Genomic DNA, 22837 nt, shown 5'->3' on the forward strand with positions numbered 1-22837 from the left:
CTTCTTGAAAACATTGTGTGTACATAACATCTTAATAGTAAATCCCTGGCTATTTTATGAGTATAATCAAAAAAAAGTATCCAAGGAAAGGTATTGCCATTGGAAAGATGCATATTTTATTTAATATTGACTTCTCTTTCTAGTCTACTAGTTGCAATGGCTGTCTTCACGGACTAATCTGATTTAAATTTAGAATCAAATACATATCTCATGTTGCAACAAAAGATGTTATCTGCAAAATGAGAAAGCACTGATAATGTGCAAACCTAGAGACACTAGGCATTTAACCAAGTATCGCCAAAAAAAAAATTCCTTCATCAGAGGCAGCTGGGCAATATTTAGTTGAAACAGTCATGTGTAAGCTCCACTGTGGCACATTCTAATCCTTTCATATGGATTCTCTCCAACTTAGAATTGTTCATTGAGTGTGACAGACTGGGGGTTTAAAACTAATCCATAAATTAGTCCATGGTCTCAAACACAACGGGTGCCATAAATGAAAATGAAAATCCTAGAACAAAATTAAATTCACAAACTTAAATGCTTTTTTTCTTCCCCAAGTGATCTGTAATATTCTTGCTTTACAGTACATAGATCCATTGTACATATAATTTGTGTGTGGGAGTGTGTGTGTGCATGCACGAAAGTGCACACATGTGCAGGCACGTGTGCATGTGCTTAAGGAAAAAGAGAACTCCATTGGAAAGGCTAAGGGAGCCAAAAGCATTGAAGTAGCCTGCAATTGTGAACAAAGGATTAATTTGGACTGTCATAAGCTTAAAATTCAACAAAATTAAGTAGTTCAGACATTTTCTCAATATCCTTGTTCTCCAGTTTATCTTCTTAACTAGAGTCAATAAAGAACCAATAGGCTTTTTGATCAGTGACTAAATGACTTCTCTTTTCTTTTGCACAATCATCAAGCGCTTCAGATCTGACACTTTAACGGGAGGGAGGCGTGGCTTTCCCAACAATGCTAGGCTCATACTGATGCTTTACTTAATGAATGTTCATTATTTAGGAAGCAACTCTTTTTTTCTTGGCTCACTTGAAAACCACAGAAAGTAAAAAAGTAATGCTCAGAAAGTAAGTGAGAATTACTTCCCAGTGGTTTGCTGCTAATTTTCCTTTCATCTATGTCATGGTTTAATTAAAAGTTTTTTGGGGATGAAGAAGTGGATGGGAAAATACCTTAACCTACAACGGTAGCTAAATTGTAGAGTAGTAACAAAGTTCTCCCTGTTTTTAAGGCCATACCCTCTTTGAGTGGGGGAAAAAAAATTTCCAAAGAACAGCAGGAATGAGAGTTGATTCTTTGTCAAGAAATTTGAAGTTTTGTTAAAAAAAATCTTTAGAATTGTACTGCTGCTGCACTCCAGAGATCTTTTCATTTGCAAACCAGGTGTTTTACAAAATAATAGCAATCCACATAGTAGTTTCATTTAACAACAAAAACCAATGGCTAAGTCAAATCAAACACATGTTGGGGGAAGAAGGGGAGTGAATGGAGGGAACGATGGGGAAGGGAAGCACTTTTAACATGTGTGTTTGATAGCATTTTGAGGTTTCGGTTGGTATTTATTCGGTGATGAAAATGGCAACGCCTTACTCTGGGAGTCCATGACTGTATAAGCAGATACCAATCACAATGTCACCCACATATTGCTTTCTATTTCCATCAATAGCTTTAACTTTTTGCATTTTGGGAATGGAAAAATCTCTCAGGATTATTACCTGATCCTGAGCTGTCTGTTAATGTTGCAAATAAATAATATCAGGAGCAGCTCTTTATAAAGAAAATAGGTATCAAGGCCCCACTGCCTATAGCGTTTTGTTTTTTGGCATGAAATTAAATATAAAGTCATGGAAACGAAGGGAAAAATTATCCGCTGGGAAAATGTACAGAGAAAAGTCTTTTTCAATCTTGCACTTAATTTTTCACATTTCAAGTACAAAACTAAGTTGTGGTGAGGTCAGAGTCAATGCTTTCCCCTCCCCCCATTTAAATCACCATAGATTGAAACTTGTTGGTTAAGCTAGCTGTTATTTATTTACGTCTGATGCTTTATATTTTTGATTTCCTCTAATATCCAGCACAGTGATATGCATATGCATATGGATGTTCAATAAACATTTATTTAATGAATGAAGGCAGACATTTTATCACATGATCTGAAACTTTTCGTCAGTCTACTGGCAGGAATTGCCTAAGGAAAATCTCAGGAGGAAGACATCCTGTGCCTCGCTGCACGAAGAGAGAAAACCATCCGACAATCTACATGGTGTCACACTGGTCATTTCACACCATCAGTCTTCCTGATGGATCTAGAACTTAGCACTGTGTCTGGAACATAGTAGGTGCTTAATAAATGGTTACTGACTGACTGATTTAATTTCTTTCCTCCAACTGCCAAAATGAGCCAAAAACATCTTGCTTGAACTTCCCCATTATATACATCACTGGCATCCCTGAAGGACAATACCAATCTTACTTCCTTCATTAGAGATGCCTACTCCATACCATAGACAAGTTCTTATCACATGACTACAAAATCCATAAAACTAGTACTGGGGAAAAATTGGTGTTCCCTTCAAGTTACAGAGATCTTTTCAAGTGTGCTTAGATACAAAAATAAGGGATGCTTTCTTTCCTAAGAAACAACATAAAATGTTTAATTAGGTATATATTTTTCTTTTTTTTTTTTTATTTTTAGACAATTGGGGTTAAGTGACTTGCCCAGGGTCACACAGCTAGTAAGTGTCAAGTGTTTGGTTTGAGGCCAGATTTGAACTCAGGTCCTCCTGACTTCAGGGCTGGTGCTGTATCCACTACGCCACCTCGCTGCCCCCAATTAGGTATATTTTTAAAAAAAGGAAATCATCATTTTGATATGATCTAGTTCATCTTTCTGAGACTGATTCATGATGTTTTAGAATTTGGCCCCAAAAGCTGTTCACTTCTAATTGTAAGCTACTATTACTTTTTATTTCTATATTAATTGCTATCACTTTTAAATTATGATCTAAAGGTTACACTCCTTTGGCTTGAATCCCCCATTCAAACAAATAGGTGAGGAAGTTTAAAATTGAGTTCCACTGTATTATCTGTAAGAGGCTGACACAAATGTTCATTCAGGATGCAGCCTTAGATAAGTAGGATTCAATACCTGGGTCATGTGAAAATAGGCCCAAGAGACATTTCTCCAACATGGCTGCCAGGAGCAAGCTTGATCCAGCTGGTGTAATGGGGTTAAAGGTATTACCAGACAGAGAGACAAATGATTGCAAATACACCTCATGCATGTAGTAAATAAACTTTAAAGAACATAAACACAGCAGTGTGGTGGGTTGATTTTTTAAAAACATTCTACGTGATGATGAGTCTGTGTACAAGGAAGATTTACCTCCCCTAAAGTAACAGCTGTCCAAAATCTGTATTATAACAAGGACTCCAGGGGCAATTTAAATTATGCAATTTGCGCTGCCATATCATATCGTACATCTTAATGAACAAAGCCACAAGGACAATTTGAAATGATAAAAAAAAAAGAGGAGTGGGGTTGCAAGTGATAACAGCTGAAACACAAAGAAATGGTCAGAATATTAATGCACATGGAAGATACCGGAGAGAACAGACAGACATGGGACAAATCATGATGATGGCTACAAATGTAACCAAAGTCAACCTCAGCAGTTTGAAGAGTCTTTAATCACTTTCTGGTTATTAATAAAGAAATGGTTTAAGGCTTGCTTTGGCCTGACTAATCAACTCTAAGCACTGAGATGGGTCTCATAGGTTCCATTCAGTACTTCAGATCCTGGTTAAGTCCTATTGTGAGTTCCAGCTAGGATGCCTGTCACAAAGTTCACACATATGTGGAAGAATAATTCCACTGGATTTACACAGATGAGATGATTAACCTTAAAGTTCTTGGCATCACTGGTCTATAGAATCTGTATTTCTAGTCAGATCAGAAAAGACCAGGAGTCAGTTTAATATACCTCCACTTTGAGTGTGTTTGGAGTGAAGGTTAAAATGTGAAGTGAAGTGAAAAAGCTAGGTGATTCAGCAGAAAGATTGACTTTCCAAGCAGGAAAGTGATTCAATTATCCTAGTTATGGAAGACACAAGATAATACTGGAATACTTCCTTTCAGAAAAATCAGAAAGCAACTGTGATCTCTTGAGTTTAAAAATATTTTTCCACTGAATTTGTACATTTCTTTTGGTAATGAAACTCTGACCCAGGGAATGGGTTTTAGTTACTGCATTTGACTAGAAGAAAAGAAATAGATGACTGTAGCTTTTTGTGTGATTTTTAAACATTTTATTTTATTTTAGCTCAGGCTTTATGTTACTGTCACTGGTTATTTGGTTGTTGAAGCTTTTAAGGCTAATGGTGGCTGTAATGTACCAAAACAGTGCAAGAGACAAGAAGAGTGGAAATTAATTTAGATATCCATTTGTCAAGACTAGGTTTGGAATATTTTTAAGGAACCAATCTAAATCTAACAGAGAGCCTGGTCCTTTAGAAATGGAACCTGGAATCACTCAGTTCTATAACCTTTAATCTGTTTGAAGAGAGGAGCAGATGTTAAATTCCATGAGTGTACATATCAAGCCTTTAGGGCAAGATAAATACATATAAGGCTGCTAGTTAAGACAGAGTAACCCTAGAAGATCACATCTATCAAGGTAGGGGATTCAACAAAGTTGTTTTAGTAGCAATTTCAGTTTAACTACTCTTTGGTGCCAGTGAGGGCATTAACTATCACAGATGCATTCTATGTGGCGAGAGGATTCGACCCCTAACATCAAGAGACTAAAGTGCATGTATGAGATCATCTCACATTACTCTGAGCAGACAGGCCAGCAGCTTAAAGACAGAGAAGCAAAATTCCTATTAAAGAGTCATTTGACAAAGGGAGAAATATAGTACTGTTTATTTTAAAGAAAAAAATTCTCTTAAACAGAGGCCCTGCAATAGGGACTATGATAACAATGAATTGTAGTTCTCTGAGGACATATGATTAGCTTTGCTTTGGAATGACAAATTAAGAGCTATGCACTGAGGTAACTCTGAGTCTGAAGATTGATTGTGAGGGAGGAGCTGAGTGAGTGTTAAGAAAGGTTAAAAGAAAAAATCTAAGCTAGTGAGAAGACAACAACAAATGGAAAATGCTGCCCCATATTAAAAAGAAAGTTGGTGCTGTAGGTGTTTATAGGCTGGGTGACCAAGTTCTTTGCTATGATGAATGTGAGCTAGTGGACTTGGGCTGTTTCTCACAGATATTAAAATTATAAAATGGATAGACTGATCCTGGACTACTACAGAGGGAAAAATCAAGAATACTGAAGAACCTTTCTTAAAGGTTGCCATATACAGAGTAGGACAGAATTAGGAGTTCTAATTTATATAGAGAGTCAAAGGGTCTAATACAAATTTCTTATGAGCTTTTTATGAAAATCTGGTAATGAGGATACAACATTAATATCTGGATAAGAAGTGGGGAGCAATTTTTGCTATGGAAAGTTGATATATGGGTTGCCCCCAGAACGAGTGCCAGAAAGGAACTTGTTTAGTATTTACTAATTTACAGTACTTACTAATGATAAAGGAAATAAGGTGACCAAACAATTGAATTTGCAAATCAAAGAAAATACCAGAATTTTTTTTTTTTTAATTAGGAAACAAACTGGCTGAAGATGCGGTTAAAGAGAGAAGACAACTAATTAAGAAGAATTACAATTATGCTCTTGCCCTAGCAGCTTCAGACCTGGCATTTGGAGAAACACTTGGTGGTGTCTTACTCAAAGGTTCTCTTGGTGTGACTGTAAAGGCTGGAAGGTTAAAGCAATGGCTAAAAAGAAACAGAGATTAAGGAAAATATTGTTGTATTTAAAATTGATGGTTGTCTCCTTTTACCCTGAATGACTGAATTTTTGTCACCTCTATCACCGAGGTAGGGCAGAAATATGAAAGGTCTCGAGAAAGTCAATGAAAATGATTGCTACTATATTCTGGGTGGTGAAAAGGGGGAGTGATATATGAAGAGAGGTTAACGAGACTTTTAGTCTTTAAGAAAGCAGAAGGACAGAAATGTATAAAATATCAAATGTTGAGAGAAGTCAACTAGGCCTCCAGCATTCTCATCACTAATAATACAAGGTAAAGGGGAAATTACATTTTAAAAGGGGAAGTGTTTCTACCCCACCCTCCAATCCACCCCCTCAAAACAATTAACTCATGGCAGACATTTCTGTTCAATATAAGCAAAATAATATCCTTAGAAAGATTTCTAAGTAATGCTGTATGGTATCTGTTGATGTGGGGTTTCCACAAGCAAGGAAAGAAGATGGTCTATGAGATGACGCAACAGAGCTACATGCTTTACAGGAAGAGATCTCAAACACGGGCTCTCACTTTTGACTAAGAGATAGAATCCACACCTGCTCTATGAGGAAAAGGCTGTAGTTCCACTTTGGTCTTCTTAGCTATACTGGTGTTACAAATAAAGGTAACATTTTCCACGGTTAATCTTTTGAGAATGAAAGATAGCTGTATATTTAGTAATATGATACAAGGAGGTACCCTATGGAATATGTATGTATTTACTCCCCAAGGCATTCAGATACAGCCAATCGCTGGGGTAAGACACAGCATGACAATATTTACCAACTCATGAGACATAGCAGCAAATAAGTCACCAGCACCTTTTCTGGTAGCCAGGCAGACATTTTACCCTAATCTTTCACTTAGACAGAGGCCCTTACAAAGATGAATCCTTTGCATGAGGTATAAAATATTTGATGTGTTTGAGTTTTGGAATGTTATTTTCAAATGCTTCAAATTAAGGACTCACTGGGGTCTTCAAGACTCCAATTTAAGAATATAGCTTCTACTCTTTTTTTAAGCTACCAAAATGAAGGAACTATAAACTTCTCAGTAAAGAACTGAATGGAGGTTGTCAGAATTTTTTGTATACAAACAAGACAATAAACATTCAGGACATTTCAATGGTAATGAAGGTACCATACCTGTGATGATGGTAAGGATGGTGGTGGTAGTGGTGGTTGTTGTGGGAGGAGGGATAGTTGTGGGGGGATCTGGATAAAAAAAAAAAGGAAAATCAAACCCACAATGCTGAACACAACAATGATCAATAATGCCAAAACAGAGGTACAAGGACACTGAGATGCTTGTTTGATGCCTTTTCCCCTTTAAAAACAAGCTGGTGAACTTCAAGCTGTTTTAAAGATTTTTTCCCCCTTGTAATTGTATCCCAAGGCCTGATTTGGAAATGCTAAAAGAAGAAGAAAAAAAAGAAATTTTGTTAATGAAGTGAAATAGGAAAGAGATGGGAAGTGGAGAAGAAGAAAATTATAATTACGATACCACAACCCGACCTCCCACCCAACCCTGTCCACCCACATTACCAATCAGCCCACTGAACACATTTCAAACGTGAGGCCAGTTAGCTCAATGCAGAGAGAGAAAAAGAGAGAGTGAGAGACAGAGAGAGAGAGAGACAAAGAGCAGAGCGAGAGAGAGACAGAGAGCAGAGCGAAAGACAGAGACAGTGAGAATAAACACAACAGCTGTCCTGTCATTTCTATGCATTTACAAAGCGGTAGAAGGTGGGGGAGAAGGCATGAAATAGTCCTGATGCATTTGAAGAACTAATAACACCAGATCATGTATGTGTTGCCTCTCACTTGTTCTCTATGGCCATTAACTTCATTATTCTCCCTCCATCAATACATCTCAGCAGGAAGTAAAACTACTTCTAAACTAGTAATAAATACAAAGGAGAGAGAATGTCACCACTAAATATCAAGTTCCAGGCATGTCAGATTTTATCGAGATTTTATTTTTTAAGTCAATAAAATTTTATAACTTATAAATATTAATAGGATGTCTCTGCTCATGTTAAGAGCATGACCTAAATGGACTAAACTGATAAAAGAGAAGCATATTCTCCCTTTTATAACTCTGAACTATATATAGAAGAGACTTGACCCATGAAGCCAATAACCCAATGGGGAGCCCTTTGTTAGATATTTGATATACTGTATACCATTCCATACCCTCAAACATTATTGGGGGGGAAGGGAAGGGTGAATATGAAAGGGAAAAAAATAATCAATGCCTAAATGATCAAACTGAATGTGTTAACTAGTCAGCAAGACTTTGAACTAAGCAATCATTCTGCCATAATAGAGCATAAAACGATTCACGGGCTTTTGATTTTAAATTTTATCTAAAGCATGTCAACTTTTCCTCCCTGACACATCTGGTGTTCTTTTATCTCCAAGTGAGCTCTCAGATTCTCTAATTAATACATCAAAACTTTAATTATATACTGCACCTTTACTGTGTTTGGTTTAACTTCCTGAAAGTTTACAAAAACATTACCTTGGAGTTTGCCTGGTAGCAAAACCAGTTTGAAATTATTCCTACTGTTGTTCGACAACTCACGATTTCTTTTTTCTTCCATGTACATGTATTTGCACAATTTTGAAAGGACTTACCCAACAACTGCTAGAAAGCTGTTTTATGGGTGTGTTTTATTTTGAAATTTAGAATCATCAAGTAGGAACTAGTGTAAAATAGCCTTGCAAATAAACATGAAAAATTCACCAGCCCACAAAAAGAATTCAATTTCCTGCAAGAATGTTCACCATTTTATGAGGGAGGATTAATGTTATTCTCCATGGACCAGGGTAATATGGGTAGTGAATAACAAAAGCTCACCCCTATAGATCTAATGACAAAATGATTAGGATGTATTATATTAATATTTTAAAGACCTACCAGTTAAAAAGAAATAGCCACTTGTACAGGGATGATAAATAACATTCCAGGAATCAGAACTGGTCCCATTCCCTAAATACCTCTTTGTGGACAGTAAGCTGGAAAATCATTTTGTAAGCTGGTAAATTGTTTGTTTGTATTTGAAAGGCTGGTTTATGGACTTCTAAATCCTGATGCAGGTGCAGACTAATAAAATAAAATGCTCCTTGCTGTAAGTCCTATAGAAACCTTGCTCAATTCATGACTACATTGGAAAACTGTTTCCTAAGAGGTGTGTCTGCTCCCCCAACATTGGTGATAGTTAATATGATATTCATGGTCTGGAATGATTACAATATTTACTTTATGAAAAGAGCATCTAAACTCTAGAGATTCCCCTCAGCTTTGCTATGATGCTATTTCTGTATGTGGTTCAAAAAGTATTGACACAAAGTGGGCTATAATCATGTTATAATAAAAGTGTGTCTGAAAGAAGTTTCAAATATGGTTATGAGCCATGGGGTGGGACAGGCTAACTGGAGCACAGACTTCAAAATGAGGTCATTAACCTTTCTCGTGTTGCAAAAGGCACACATTTCCAATTATTTCTATCACCACTGGGGTAACTGTTGTCCTTCACATCTGGTCCAAGTGAACTGAATGAATTAAATTCCACTGTCAGCTACAACCCAAAAGCTTAGATCATTACCCGCAACCAGAAGGCAAAATTTAAGGAACTAAGGAGTTAGCTCTAATGATCTGCGGTTGAGCCACCAAGGCTGACGGTATAAAACTAGCTGGTGCTTAGAAACTACTCAGCCAGATTCTCCCAGGACATATTTTACTCACTGGGAGTTAGACAGTCTATTTCAGAAGTGTGTTAACTCTTTAGATCACTAAAGGCACCACTTTGGAAATTATTACAGTGGTGGACTTTATGATTTTAATAAATAAAATATTTTTTATTTTTTAATAAATTTAATAAAAAATTTAATAAATAAAACAAGACAACCCAAAAGTAGTATTAACCAGAGGGTTATCAGGTTATTTTATTTTAAAATAAATGAGTGAGAGGATGAACTGTTGCCCCAACTTGTTCCCGGGGTGTCCTACCAGCCACTGTCACAGCTGAAGGGGAAGCTCCATTAACTATCTGTGTTACAATGTGGTCAAAGGGTAGACACGTTTATAAAGGTACTTGCCTAGCTAGGTTTTTGCCTTTTTTTTTAGGTTACCAAAGTGTCTGCATTTTCCCCCAAAGAGTAAATTTATCTGCAAATATGTCTCAAAAGAAGAACCTTCTAAACTAGAAGAAACTGTCCCACTGGGAAATGGTGTGGAAAATAACAACAACAAAAAAAATTTACTCTTATTGCCTAAACTTCCTCTGTCCCAAAACTACTGTACTGTGTTGTATCTATACAAAATTTGTCAAGAGAATTCTTCCTTAAGCTGTGGGACAATAGGCAGAACTGCTCCTAACTGTTTTGGGAAAAAGAATGGCCTCCTGAACTGAGGAAATATATTGGGGGTCTATAGTTAAAAGCATGGTGAGACATAGTCATTTAAGAGCAAAACTGTATTGACAGTCTGTGAGCTGGGTCCTGTTTCTACAAGGAGAGGCCAAAAGAGTGGGGTGGTGTGCCACAGGTTGTCAGTGTCATGAATGTCAACAGAGAGTCCGAAGCCCTGATTATGTTCAGAAATGAAAGAGAGTGGGCAAATCTGACCTCCATCTTTTATCACAAAACTCTCATATGTCCTGGAAACACATGAAGAGATGATTGTGCTCATGTATTTCTAGCAGGAGCTGGGTTATGCTATAATGCTATCTTATTTAGACACACAAAAGGTCACGTCTTCCTGAGCACTTATTCCCTTCCACTTGATGGTTAATTCTCCCAACTACAGGGAAGGATTAATTCTATTATCAACAGACCAGAGACAACATGGGTAGTGAACAATAGAACCTTCCCCCATAAATCTACTACTGACAAAATGATTAATAGTGATTAATCACTTGTTTGTGTTAAGGAAAAAAATTCAAGGTGTTGGCTAAAGATGAAATTGAAATGTTCAAACAGGGATGGTCTGGAATATGTTTCTGTTGGTTAAAAAGCATAGTAAAGCTACTCTTTTCTGTTAGTGAGTTGACACAGTAAATGGCCGTTCCTTCCAAAAAGTCATCAGTGTATGTGATCTAGCTATGAATAATAAAACACTCACAATATATTGGGGTTCTCATGCCTACGGTCCCTCACGCTTGTGTCAGCTCAGAAGTACCTGTCCGCTTTACTTGGAAGAAAACTAACCTCGTTGTCTTTGTAAAAGTGAATCTACTTTATATATCATCTTAAGAGAAGGATTTGCACTGGAGTGGCAATGCACTTTAACCATATAGGAAATTCTCATCACACATGAAAAAGATATAGCAGCAGTGCAGAATCATATAAATGGAAAATAACTTGAATGCATAATAATTAACAGCCCTGTGAAAAATGCTGATTAAAAAAAACAAATAAAAAACAAAAATAAAAACAAAAGCCAACCAAACAAAAATGCATTAGTGTCCAATTAGTAGCTACAGGTGGTTTCTGCAGCCACTGAGAATTCCGTCATTTCTCCAAGTTACATACTGGCTTATAATCTCTTCTTCTGTATTTTAATGACTTCATATTGAAAATGGGAAAGGAGAGCCCCTGAGTTCTACCCATTAAGCAGAGAGAGCCAGGTCCCACTAGGCATCACTGGGAACACCAATGAGAATGAACCCTGCACATTGTAGATAGAACCATTAATTGGTAAGGATGGATTTTCAATCATTACTTCCAAGATAAGTGCTCTCCATAGGCAGTGCCTGAGGACATATTCCCCCCTGTCCCACATGACCAGAGAGTGATCTAGTGGACTGTATTCACTGGCCCTTGAACACAAAAAAAGGGCTGTCCCTGAGATTAGAGCGGGGGGAGAAGGAGTCGTGGCTCTCCTAGCAGGAGACAAAGGGGCCAAGGGCAAGCCAGGCTTCTGAAAGCTCTTGCAGGGAGTCATTAAAAAAGAATTTGCCAGAAGCCTGAAGAGGGAAGCGCGTGTTGCAGCTCTGTGTAAACGAGTCTAGGAGACAGGTGTTTGTCTTCTCACGTACCGTATACATACAGCGTGTAATCCGAATGAGCTGTCCCCACTACGTTGGAAGCTTCACAGCGGTATGTACCATTATCTGTTTTGTTTAGGTTATTAATGAGCAGGTTGGACCCCGACACTACAGCGTGTTGTGGCAGGTCGTCATCTAATCTTACCCAATTCACCATCACAGGCCTACGGAGGAGGGGGAGAAAGACAAGTTGCATTAACTATTTCCCATGAAGCAGTTGATACATCAAACTGTTCACCCACACATTAAATAAGGGTGCATGCAAGGTGACAGACATTAAAGGAAGGCATAACACAAGACATTTAAGAAAACAAAATGATATTTCTTGATCTTTCCAAATACCCATCTGTTTGACATATCGTACTTTTTTTTTCTCCCCCTATGTACATTATCAGGTGTTGAATGGTTGTCAACAGAACACACAAGGGAGCTTCATTATTTATAATTTATCCTAAAAAAATCGGATGAATGATCCAGTATCTTTTATTTTTCTGCCCTGCTGTGCAGTTTCACAACAACTGGATAGGACAAAGCTCACCCATCGTTAATCATCTTAATTAATTAAAAAAAAAATCAAAGACACACCAAAACTAAACCAGGTTCCAGACCTGTGATAGATGTACTCCTCTGACATTAACTAAAATACAAAGCCACTTGCTTATACGAAAGCTGTAATGTTTAATAGGGCTGGTATCCTATCTAAAACAAAATACACGGCTCTCAATACTTCTCTTTTAGCCTCTGTTGTCGAAAGAGCATCTCAGCACGGTGGAGGGACAACCAATGCTATTCCTCTCTGACCAAACACATCTATTCTTCACTTGGTAAATAGTGACTCTTCCCTGCTTGCTAGTCTAAAAACAGAAAATACATGTTCCCCCACCTCCTCCAACCCCGTACACCTGCATAGACGTAATCACAGCTTTAGGAAGAGTCTTTCAAGTTAATCATTGCTGAGTGAGTCTCAACATGGCTTTTTCAGGTCTTAAGACACTTGCTCATTACTGAGAAGCCTGTTTTTAGTGATTGAAAGTACCACGTTGGTATCCATTAAAAAGAATCAATTTCCCAAGAAACTCAAGAAATACACACATTTAAAACATATTTTTATGCCACTCAGAATTCAGAGCTGCCACTCTTCAAAATGCTCTCCCCCCCATCCTTATCCCCTTTGTAAACTGAAGACAACACAGGGTTTGTGATGGAAAAGTTTCAAGCTGAAAAAAGTACAGCTCAGAGACTGGAGGCAGCTATTATAGTTTCTACTTGCTTCCTACCATCACCTTGAAGGCAGTGGCAGGAAGAAAGACCTACGTTGAATGATCAGCACATAGCTGAGGTAGCCTTATCACGTAGCATTCTGGTTTTCAAGTGGGATGAGAAGTTACAATTTTTCTTTAATTACACATGGATTTGTCGTTACAACCCAGTAAATTATTTAAAAATTAGTGCTGCATATGTCCTCCTCGCAGGCAATGGCAAATGGGTCCGCCTGGCAATCAGCTCTAATGTCCTGCTGCTTGACAGCTGAAACAATCAGTGGGGGTAAGTGCTAAGGATATTCACAACATTTAATGGCAAGTTAAATTACCATTTTTATTGTATGCTATTTCTTGAGAAAATAAATAGGTAATATGCTAAAAGGGTAACTGTAGAGTAAGACGTGTCCTCTCATACAATCATATATCCATTTCTACTGGAAAGGAACAGACATGGTCTCAGGAGCAAGGGTCCTGAAAGAAACATGCTATTACCATTCCTGTGGCATCTTCTATTGAGCACATTAATTTCTTCAGAAAAACAAACACATATACATAAAGAGTGCCAAAATATAGGTCAGCAGCCCACCCACTATAAAAAACTGTTTAATAAAAGTGGAAAAATGATTTAAAAAAATTCTTCCTCCAGGTAGCTTTTTTGCAGGCAAGGTGAGGAGCTAATTAGCACAAGAATCAAACAATTTATGAAGGGAGAAAGCAGATTCTTTTTGCAGTGCTCCAGAGAAAAGAGCTCATTCAGCAGAGACTAGATATTTAAAAAAAAAACAACTGGGGAACACAGGAAGAGGAAAAACAAAACAATAACAATATTTTAACTGCTCCCAAACCCCCAATCCAGATGACAAACAAAGCTGGTATATCAGAGTGAAGCTTTTTTTGGATGTGGAAGCTTGTCTAGACAATGTGGGCCTGATAGATTTCACTTCTCAGTGATACATGCCCGAGAATGAAAAGTTGATCTAAGCAAGGGAACTCACTGCTAGGTAAGCCATGTCTCTGTACCAACTCCCCCGCTGATCAACACCATACATGAATGGTCTTTTGCATTCTAACCCCCTGTCTAATGATCTCTCTGGGTCTTGATATTATAGGAAAGAAGATGGTCTTCCAGAGATCTTTGGGAGGCTCGGTCAAAATCCTTTTTTTATTTAGTTTGTTTGTTTGCATGAAACCTGGAATACTGATGCAAGGATGGGCCTGCAAAAGGGGATCTGATGCTCTAGGGACAGCAGAGGGAGCCCAATGCTATTTTATGGTGGGTACTACCAAAGACTGACAGCCTCCTCAAATCCAGTGTCTACATAGTCCTCCATTATGGAGACAGGAGCTGTTGTTTTTCCTCTGGGAGACATCTAAAGTCTATCATATAAAGATAAAACACAGCTTTTTTCTTAACGGTGAACCATGAAATGGCAATGGCCCTGTAAAGGGACAACATATTGACACTTTACTCTATAGAAGATTAAAAGCAATACTTGTAGCACACATTTGGACCATCTATGTTCTTGGCCCCTAGCATAAGATGGAATCATTCCGGAGACATAGTGGACGCATTCATAAGAGTGAATATAGGTGGAATAACCTAGATTAGCACAAAAAACTTTATTTCCTCAACAGCATTGTTCTTACCCAGTGGCTTATTTACACTGGGGAAAGAGCCTAAGCCAAGTCCTTGCTGGCAAAATCCTTCCATTCAGAAGGTTATCACTATGACTACTTTTCTTTGAGATAGTAAAAGGGGCAAGATTGAATATTACATAATTATTTTTTCCACAATGGCAGAACAAAATATAGTTAATCAATCTTATTTGGGAAATACCAGTTTAGAACATAAAGAGGAAAAGGGGTCAAAAGCATCAGTAAGCCATAGATGCATTAAAGTTATATTTGGTTTTTATTATTGTTGTTTGTTTATTTGTTTTGGTTTGGTTTTGGGGGGGGCGGGAAAGAATCGCAGCAATTATAATAATGAACAAGTGCTAACATAGGAGATTAGCCAATATTTCATTTGAGTTAGATATTGTCAACAAGAGTATTGGTCAACAATTCTTTCTTTTTTCTAGAATGATCCTCACCCTTCACTGTATAATCTTCCACCTTTCACTGCCTAATCTCTTCTTGTTTGCGGTAGGCCCCCATCTGAGAGACAGGTGACAGGCCAATGAGAACTGATTGCGCACACACACACACACACACACACACACATACATATCTCTGTGTTGTGACATTTACTGTGCGTGACCCACTGCCAACCTTGGATTTCAGAACTTACTGGGGCTTCCCGATGGCTTCACATGTTAGCTCAAGCGTGTCCCCTTCCCGGGTTAGGCCTTGTGGAGGGTAAGTCAGCTGAATGTGCACTTGAGGCTTATCTGCATGACAACAACACAGAATACAATGCTGAACAAATGATATCATCAGGTAGAATCAAACTTGCCTGCTCCTGCAAACACCACACACTGACAGCGCTTATGTTCCCTCCCCATCCTCATCCCTTCAGTTACATCTTTCTAATTAGTTAGTAATCCTGGCATTTGCTCAAATTAAATTGACTAATAACTCTAAAGAGTGAAATGCGGACAGATAAGACATTCATAAGCCAACTGCGCCACATCAAACATTTCCTGTGAAATACATTTTGTTACATTGAAGTTTATCTCCAGACTCACTCAAGCTAAAGAAAACTCATTTGCCTTCATGCTGAGGTGAAGCCACAGATATTTGTGGTGCTCAAAATTGATACATTTTATCATATATCATATATTACTATGTGACAATACTTTGTGACACCGCATATTAATAAGTTTGGCTCTCCTCAATTTTTTTTTTTATGTTAAAATGAAAAAGCTTGCAAAATCAGAATTTCAGCACGTAGCTTTAAAAATCAGAACTGGGGGCAGAGGAGGAAAGAGGTTGGTTCACTTGAAACTAGAAAAATCTTGTTTTAAATATACTGTAGACTGAAGTTTTATATGAGGTGATAAACTGATGTAAAATATATAGAATAAGGCTTATTTGGAGGATGACTACTTACTCAAAGGTTAGCTGTGAGCCGCAATTAAAACTCAATATAGGCAATGTCGTTTTGATCACAGCTGAGAGCTGTTTAATCAGGATAGACACCAGCATATAAGTAATTGACACCTATGTAATTTATCTCACTATCTATATCCACCTCACTTGTGGAAGGCAGGCTAATATCAATGACAATACACAAACTGTGCACTGGTAGAATTTTTGAATATCTCCATCAGGTTCAACTTAACACTATATTAATCCACAAATCAGTTTCAAGAGAGCTGCAAGAATGCATGCTGGGTATATTTTCTGGGAGACGTATTCAAGTATAATATATGGGAGAGGACAAGACATTAGTCAGCAGAAAGGTCAAAATAATTTTCAAGACGTTGCTTCCTTGGACAATCACACTACCTAAAACAACAGCTCCCTGGCCTTTTTATGAGCAAAGCTTAGCTCATTAACCTGTATCCTATGCAATAATGGAAAGCAAAAAAAGGGGCAGGGCTCAGCTAACCGCAACCTATGAGAAGTCAAGTAAGTCGCACAAGTCAGTCCTCTCTAAGGATGACTGCTTCATAGATGTATTTTTATATACTTATTCCTACCATAGGCCTCCCTCTCCCTGCTCTGAAACCACTTGGTTTTCAGAAGCTCTGAAGAGAACCACCTTGCATGCCGGTGTGTAATCTCACTCTGCATTTTGGGAATGCTTTCTGAGATGTTGAATCATTTGCCAGAGAACATAAAGTTAACAAGGCTTGAAGGCACCAGTTGACCCTTCCAAGTGGCACAGTTTCACTCTCAGACTTGCTGGCTACAAAGGAAAATTTTAAGAGCAAACTGGCATAGAGATTTCCAGATATTTATTGGGGAGTTAGGAGGGCAGTCAATTGAGAAGGGCATAAATAAACATGAAGGAAAAACCACAGTGACCTTGAACAGAAGACTAAGTGAGAGGCTGCACCAAGTTGAGATAGTATCCTTGTCTAAATATAAGCCCTGGGTACCCAAAGGACACCGATTAATTTGCCTACATGAAAAATACTGGAGAGACATCAAAAAAGAGAGAAAATACCAGTCAGAAACCCATTATGAAATGCAGAGAGTGAGAGAGAGAAGAAATACACTGATTTGTAACATCACACACACGCACCCACACACACCCACACACACCCCCACTCAACGCAAGAGACAAGACAAACTAAAGAAGGAATGTCGCCTCATTCACACTTAGAAAAATAGAACCTATGTGATATATAAGAGTTCAATGTCAGGAAACCTCTGCCATTCCTACTGGAATGGCATCATGATGGATGAAGGAACTGAAAGCCCAAACTTCAGATTAAAACTGAACGTTTGCTGGTAGGTTAATCTCTGATTCACCAAAGGGTTGCATTTTCCATGCACCACTGACAATGGTTCATTAATTAAGTGGAAGCAGAATGTTTCCTGGCCTGTGTGGTGTTTTTTCATGCAATTTACAAGCAAATAAAGAGGGTACATTTTCGGCACTGCACACTGAGAGTGCTGAAAATCAAATCCATCCTGCCTCTTCAGTAACACTGCATTTGTTTTAGTCAAATGATTTCTTATACTCCTAATGAGCTGTTACCAGTTATCAATTACTTACACAAATTAGAAGGAATGGGCTAAGAACTTGCTATACTTAAATTCAAGTATGAATTCTGTAAGAAGTCAAAGAAAATACACCTTCAGTTCTAATATCTGATTTTTAACAATCTATCCAAATTTCTTGAGCAATATCCAGTATCTACTTATTCTGCCACAACTACAATAATAGCTGGTGAAAAGGTAAACATTAATCTTGCTTCTATTATGTAGGAAAATGTCCCCCAGGTTGACATATTCAGTATTTATTGGTATATTATCTGACAATGGGCAATCAAACAGTCTTCATGGCCAGTCCACGAACATAACGTGTACATGCCAAGGTCTATCTTTGGCTGATACAAACTTTATAATAAATTAAGTCTGTCTTCCTTTACCCCCAAATTGGAGGTTGGAACGTTTTCAAGAGGTGGAATAGAACACCTTGTGATTCTATTGCAACTTGGAAACCCCTAAGAAAGCCAGAATTATGCAGGAAGTTCATGAATACAACAAGGATATGTCAAAATACTCGAAGAGTCCAGAGGCGGATTAGATAGCCCAAAGCCTGTCATGTATCTTTTAATTGTGTTCATAAATCAAATGTTATAATCTACCAAATATTTTACTAAAATGGAGCCTAGTGCCAAGATTTATCTTTAAGTAATGAGGTAGGGCCTAATACATTTTCTGGGTGATCATTTTATGCTTTAGTTGGTGTTCCAAGACAGAAGGCTAAAAGCCAGAGGACGCTTTCCACCCAAGTGCAATAACAGTCTAGAAACATATAGCTCACAGTGGCTTAATGTCATTATAAAGAACAAACTTATATAAAAATAAGAAGAATAGTAAGGTCTGAGCATTTACTGAACATTACAGTCATGGAGATGGGAATACTAACAACCAATCGATTAAGTCTAGAGATCTGAGGCTTTCATAATAGACTCTAATTTTTTGTAAAGTTCTACAGAGGATATTAGCAAGGCTGCTGCTGTACTAAGCAAAATTTATTCATTGGACACAGCTATACAAAGGGCAAATACCAAGAAACTTAAGGTCATATTACACTGGCAAAAGATTTTAGTGGAAGTTTTATTACAAAGATATTATGATTTGATAAACTTTTTGTAAATAAACTTTCTATTTCTCATATACACACATGTATGTGTTTGCCAAACACATCTATATCTATACTGGCATGTGCAAAAATATAAAAAGAGGCTTGATAGCAGATTATTACTGATTTCATGTTAGTCTGACCAAAAACCACGGTCTGTGATCTTTTCAGATTTTTTTACTTTGTTTTTATGCTTTATATCTAAATTTCCAATGCAAATGAATAGTCATGCCATTCTTCTCTCTAATCAGAAAGGAAGGAGGGAAGGAAGGAAGGGAGTTATTCTGCCATTAGCCGCTTCCTTTTGGACTCTTCTGTATACCAGGGGTCAAACAAGTACCGAGGAAGCTCAGAACATACACTGCTGGAGCACATCTACCACCTATTTCTTTACAAAGAGACTTCCAAATCATGAATATTGTGAAATTTGGCCAGTGAAAGTGCCTATGTACAGTGGAAAGCAAAGAAAATTTCAGTCATTCGAAAGTCATTACTGTACATAAGGCTGAAGAATGTTCTACGTGCAGCATAAAGGCACTTAGGCTGGTACTCAGTGACTGTCCATGAACACGATTCTGGAATTGCAGTTGAACCTGACCTTCCCAATCCCCTCCCCAGTCTTAAGTCCAATATTATGAAATACCAGGGAGAACAGAATTTAATCCTGAAGGACTTTAAGTACTAGTCGGTAGAAAAGAGCACTACACCAATACTATTAGAAGAGAAGATATTTGTATTTCATAGGCATGGTTTGAAAACGGACCTCCCCGGGAATGAGTGAATCCTCTTCTCGTCAGATTTGGCTTAAGGAGGGAATAACATACACACATAATTGGGTATGGAAATCTATCTTACCCTACCGGAAAATAATGGGGAAGGGGATAAGAGAGTGGGGGGGGTGTGATACAAGGGAGGGTAGATTGGGGGAGGGGGCAATCAGAAGCAAACACTTCTGAGGAAGAACAGGGTGAAAAGAGAGAAGAGAATAAACAGGTGGGGGGGGATAGGATGAAGGGAAATATAGTTAGTCTTTCACAAGATGACTACTATGGAAGTGTTACATATACATAACCTGTATCAAGTTATTTGCCTTCTCAACGAGGGTGGGTGGGGAGGAAGGAAGGGAGAAAATTTGGAACCCAAAGTTTTAAAAACAAATTTTAAAAATTGTTTTCACATTGCAACTGGGAAATAAGATATACAGGCAATGTGGTATAGAAATCTATCTTGCCCCACAGGAAAATAGAAAGGGAAGGGGGCAAGGGAGGGGGGTGATAGAAGGGAGGGAAGATTAGGGAAAGAGGTATTCAGAATGCATGCCATCTTGGAGTGGTGGAAGGGGCGAGATGGGGAGAAAATTTGGCACTCAAAATCTTGCAGAAGTGAATGTTGAAAACTAAAAATAAATTAACAATCAAAAAAAGAAGAAGGAGAAAATGGACCTCCCCTTGCGTGTTACTGTCTCTCTGAACTGCTGAACCTTTCACAAGACTTTTCATCAAAAAAAAAAAACCTACCAGATAGCAAGGTGTCATGGAGAACAAAGTTTCTCTTGTTGTCCCCACCTGCTTACTGCATCCTAGACAAGTGCTGACCCTTCCCCTCCAAAACTCTACCCTACATTAAACCATACACATACTAGATTTGGGTCAAGCTATGTACAGGCCCCTTACATTGTCAAAGGAAGGGGCAATGCCTACCTAGGAGGCTTTTGCTTGCTTGGCCAATTAGTACCATTTGGAAGAAAAGGCAAAAATAAAAACCTGAGATTACTCCAGCTAGGACTGATCCTGGTGACCGACTGGAACCAAAGGCAGCAGACCTCCAAAACACGACAGTCCTTTTTAACTTCGGTAGGATGAGACGGAATAGCAAGTGAAAGAGAGGTCCAGAGCTCAGCCCAGGGATAGGAGCTGGCTACGCAGCCGAGCCACCAAGATCTCTCCGAGGAGCTGAAGAAGAACATTCGGCAGAAGGCCTGCTTTCTATTGTCATGATATCTTCATGAATAATTTTCACTGCAGTTTATTTTGTTTGTTTGGAAGGTGAAGGACCTCCTGCTGTTGCAGCTGCTGTAATGAACTGTAGCACTTCAACTCCGTTTTTTGAACAAAGTGAACAGAGCTATGATGAGTGGGACTGAGGTGGTACCAAAGGTATGGAACACACTATTAAAGCAGAAGTGATATTTCCTCCTGATGAAATTGGTAAACACTTTGGTGGACGTTAAAGTGACTCCCCAACAGAATCAAATTTTACTGCATGAGGCTCTGGTGTAAAGTTATTCTCTTAATGTATTTTAAACAAGCTGTTTACACTCACAACAAGATCTACACCTTTATGAAATATTTAGAATAAATGTAAAAACAAACAATAAGAGGTAAAGGAAACCCTTGGAGAAAGAGAAATGGGCTCAAAATTAAAGCCTGGATTTCTTTTCAGCTCTCCTTCCACACTCATGAAAACACAAGTCATCATGTAGATTATAAGGCTATTTTGCTTTGGATTAACCACCACAGTTGAAATTCATTTAAGGTTTTTTGGCTTTTGTCCTCAGGTCTCTGTATCTCTATTTTATTTGTTGTTTATTTGCCATCTTATGGCAGGAGTTCTTAATCTTTTTTTGTGTCATAAACTCCTTTGGCAGTGTGGGGAAACCTGCGGACTCCTCAGAATAATGTTTGGTTGCTTACATTCATAATAGAAGAAAATTCTGAATTTTAATCAGAGGTCAGTGAAAAGAAAGATGCAATTTTCCCCCTTATCCAAGTTCACAGACCTATGCCCTGAAATCTATGGACCCCAACTTTAAGAACCCCTCTCTTACAGTGTAATCACTCTTACAAAGTGATGAAAACTCTCAGACAAGACTATACAGATTATAGTTGCCAGTCTGACTTCAACTTATCATTCGAAAGAATTAAAGTCAGACCTTGAGTCACAAGCCATTAAGAGAAAGGTAAACATCAGAGGACTTAAGTCACTACTACTGGGTGTTCCAGCACAGAGTCATAAGCACAATACCCTTTCACTAAACCTTAGGGTCAAATGGTCATGTATGGGAAGGAAGTCCCCAGCAAAAAAGAAAAAGAGGCCTTTTCATTGAAGCGAGGGGGAGGGGTGGCAAATGGAGGGGAATGTCAAGGAAAAAAGAAAAGCAGATTATGAAGAGCTCCCTCCCCCCTCAAATGTCAAATGCTTCTTTTCCCTGTGAAGGATTCAACCCTGGACCAACAAATTCTTTGCCCTGCTGGTTCCTGAGCTGCTGACCCATTGTAGCACCACAGAGTGCTTGGCTAACTATCTGTTGAGTTAGTCAGGTCCTTTAGAGTACTGATGCTTTGCATTAACAACAAAAGAATGATGCTTAAAAAAATTAGTTTGAGTCAGGGGGACTCCATGCCTTGATGATTTCTCAGGAGGAATAATAAACACTGAAATGACTTCCCTAAAACTCAATTCACCTGTTAAAAAATAATAAAAGGAAGGGAGAGTGGGAGGAGAATAATCTGTTAATAAGAAGACTGGGGAGCACAGAGAAACATGCCAAAATCCAGACACTGCCTGTTATTATACCTCAAAGAAGGCGACCTGGGAAACAGAACTTGTGGAAGGGATGATGTGACAGAGGAAGTTGTTTTTGGAAACTAAGTCTAATGCTCCATTCCAAGTAGAAAGAGATTTTCCAGCTTCCAGGTTTTTCTTACGTCTTTACTGCAGGGCCCCTATTGATAACAGAGGAATGTTTATTTTGGCACAGATAAAGAACAGGTTTTGATCATCTCCTCAATGCCCAATTTTCTTCCAATTGAGAGAGTGAAAAAAAAAATCTAGCCTTCTGTGGATCATGGATGAAGAGAATTATG

General features: G+C 38.2%; 1 protein-coding gene across 6 annotated transcripts in view; it reads right to left on the reverse strand.

The window, feature by feature from the left end:
* CADM1 (cell adhesion molecule 1) overlaps positions 1-22837 on the reverse strand; it is a 364942-nt gene that overhangs the window by 27972 nt on the left and 314133 nt on the right. For 3 of the 6 annotated variants that reach the window (XM_020989716.2, XM_020989714.2, XM_020989713.2), the window contains exons 6-8: positions 15498-15597; positions 11937-12109; positions 7039-7107 (exon numbers count right to left, since the gene is read on the reverse strand). In XM_020989716.2, coding sequence (XP_020845375.1) covers positions 7039-7107; positions 11937-12109; positions 15498-15597 — 342 coding nt within the window. The remainder of the gene's footprint in view (positions 1-7038; positions 7108-11936; positions 12110-15497; positions 15598-22837) is intronic. The other 3 variants (XM_020989718.2, XM_020989717.2, XM_020989715.2) reach the window with 1 other exon arrangement.

The sequence above is a fragment of the Phascolarctos cinereus genome, unplaced genomic scaffold (assembly GCF_003287225.1).
Source record: "Phascolarctos cinereus isolate Bilbo 61053 unplaced genomic scaffold, phaCin_HiC Scaffold_726;HRSCAF=1367, whole genome shotgun sequence".
Lineage (NCBI taxonomy): Eukaryota > Metazoa > Chordata > Mammalia > Diprotodontia > Phascolarctidae > Phascolarctos > Phascolarctos cinereus.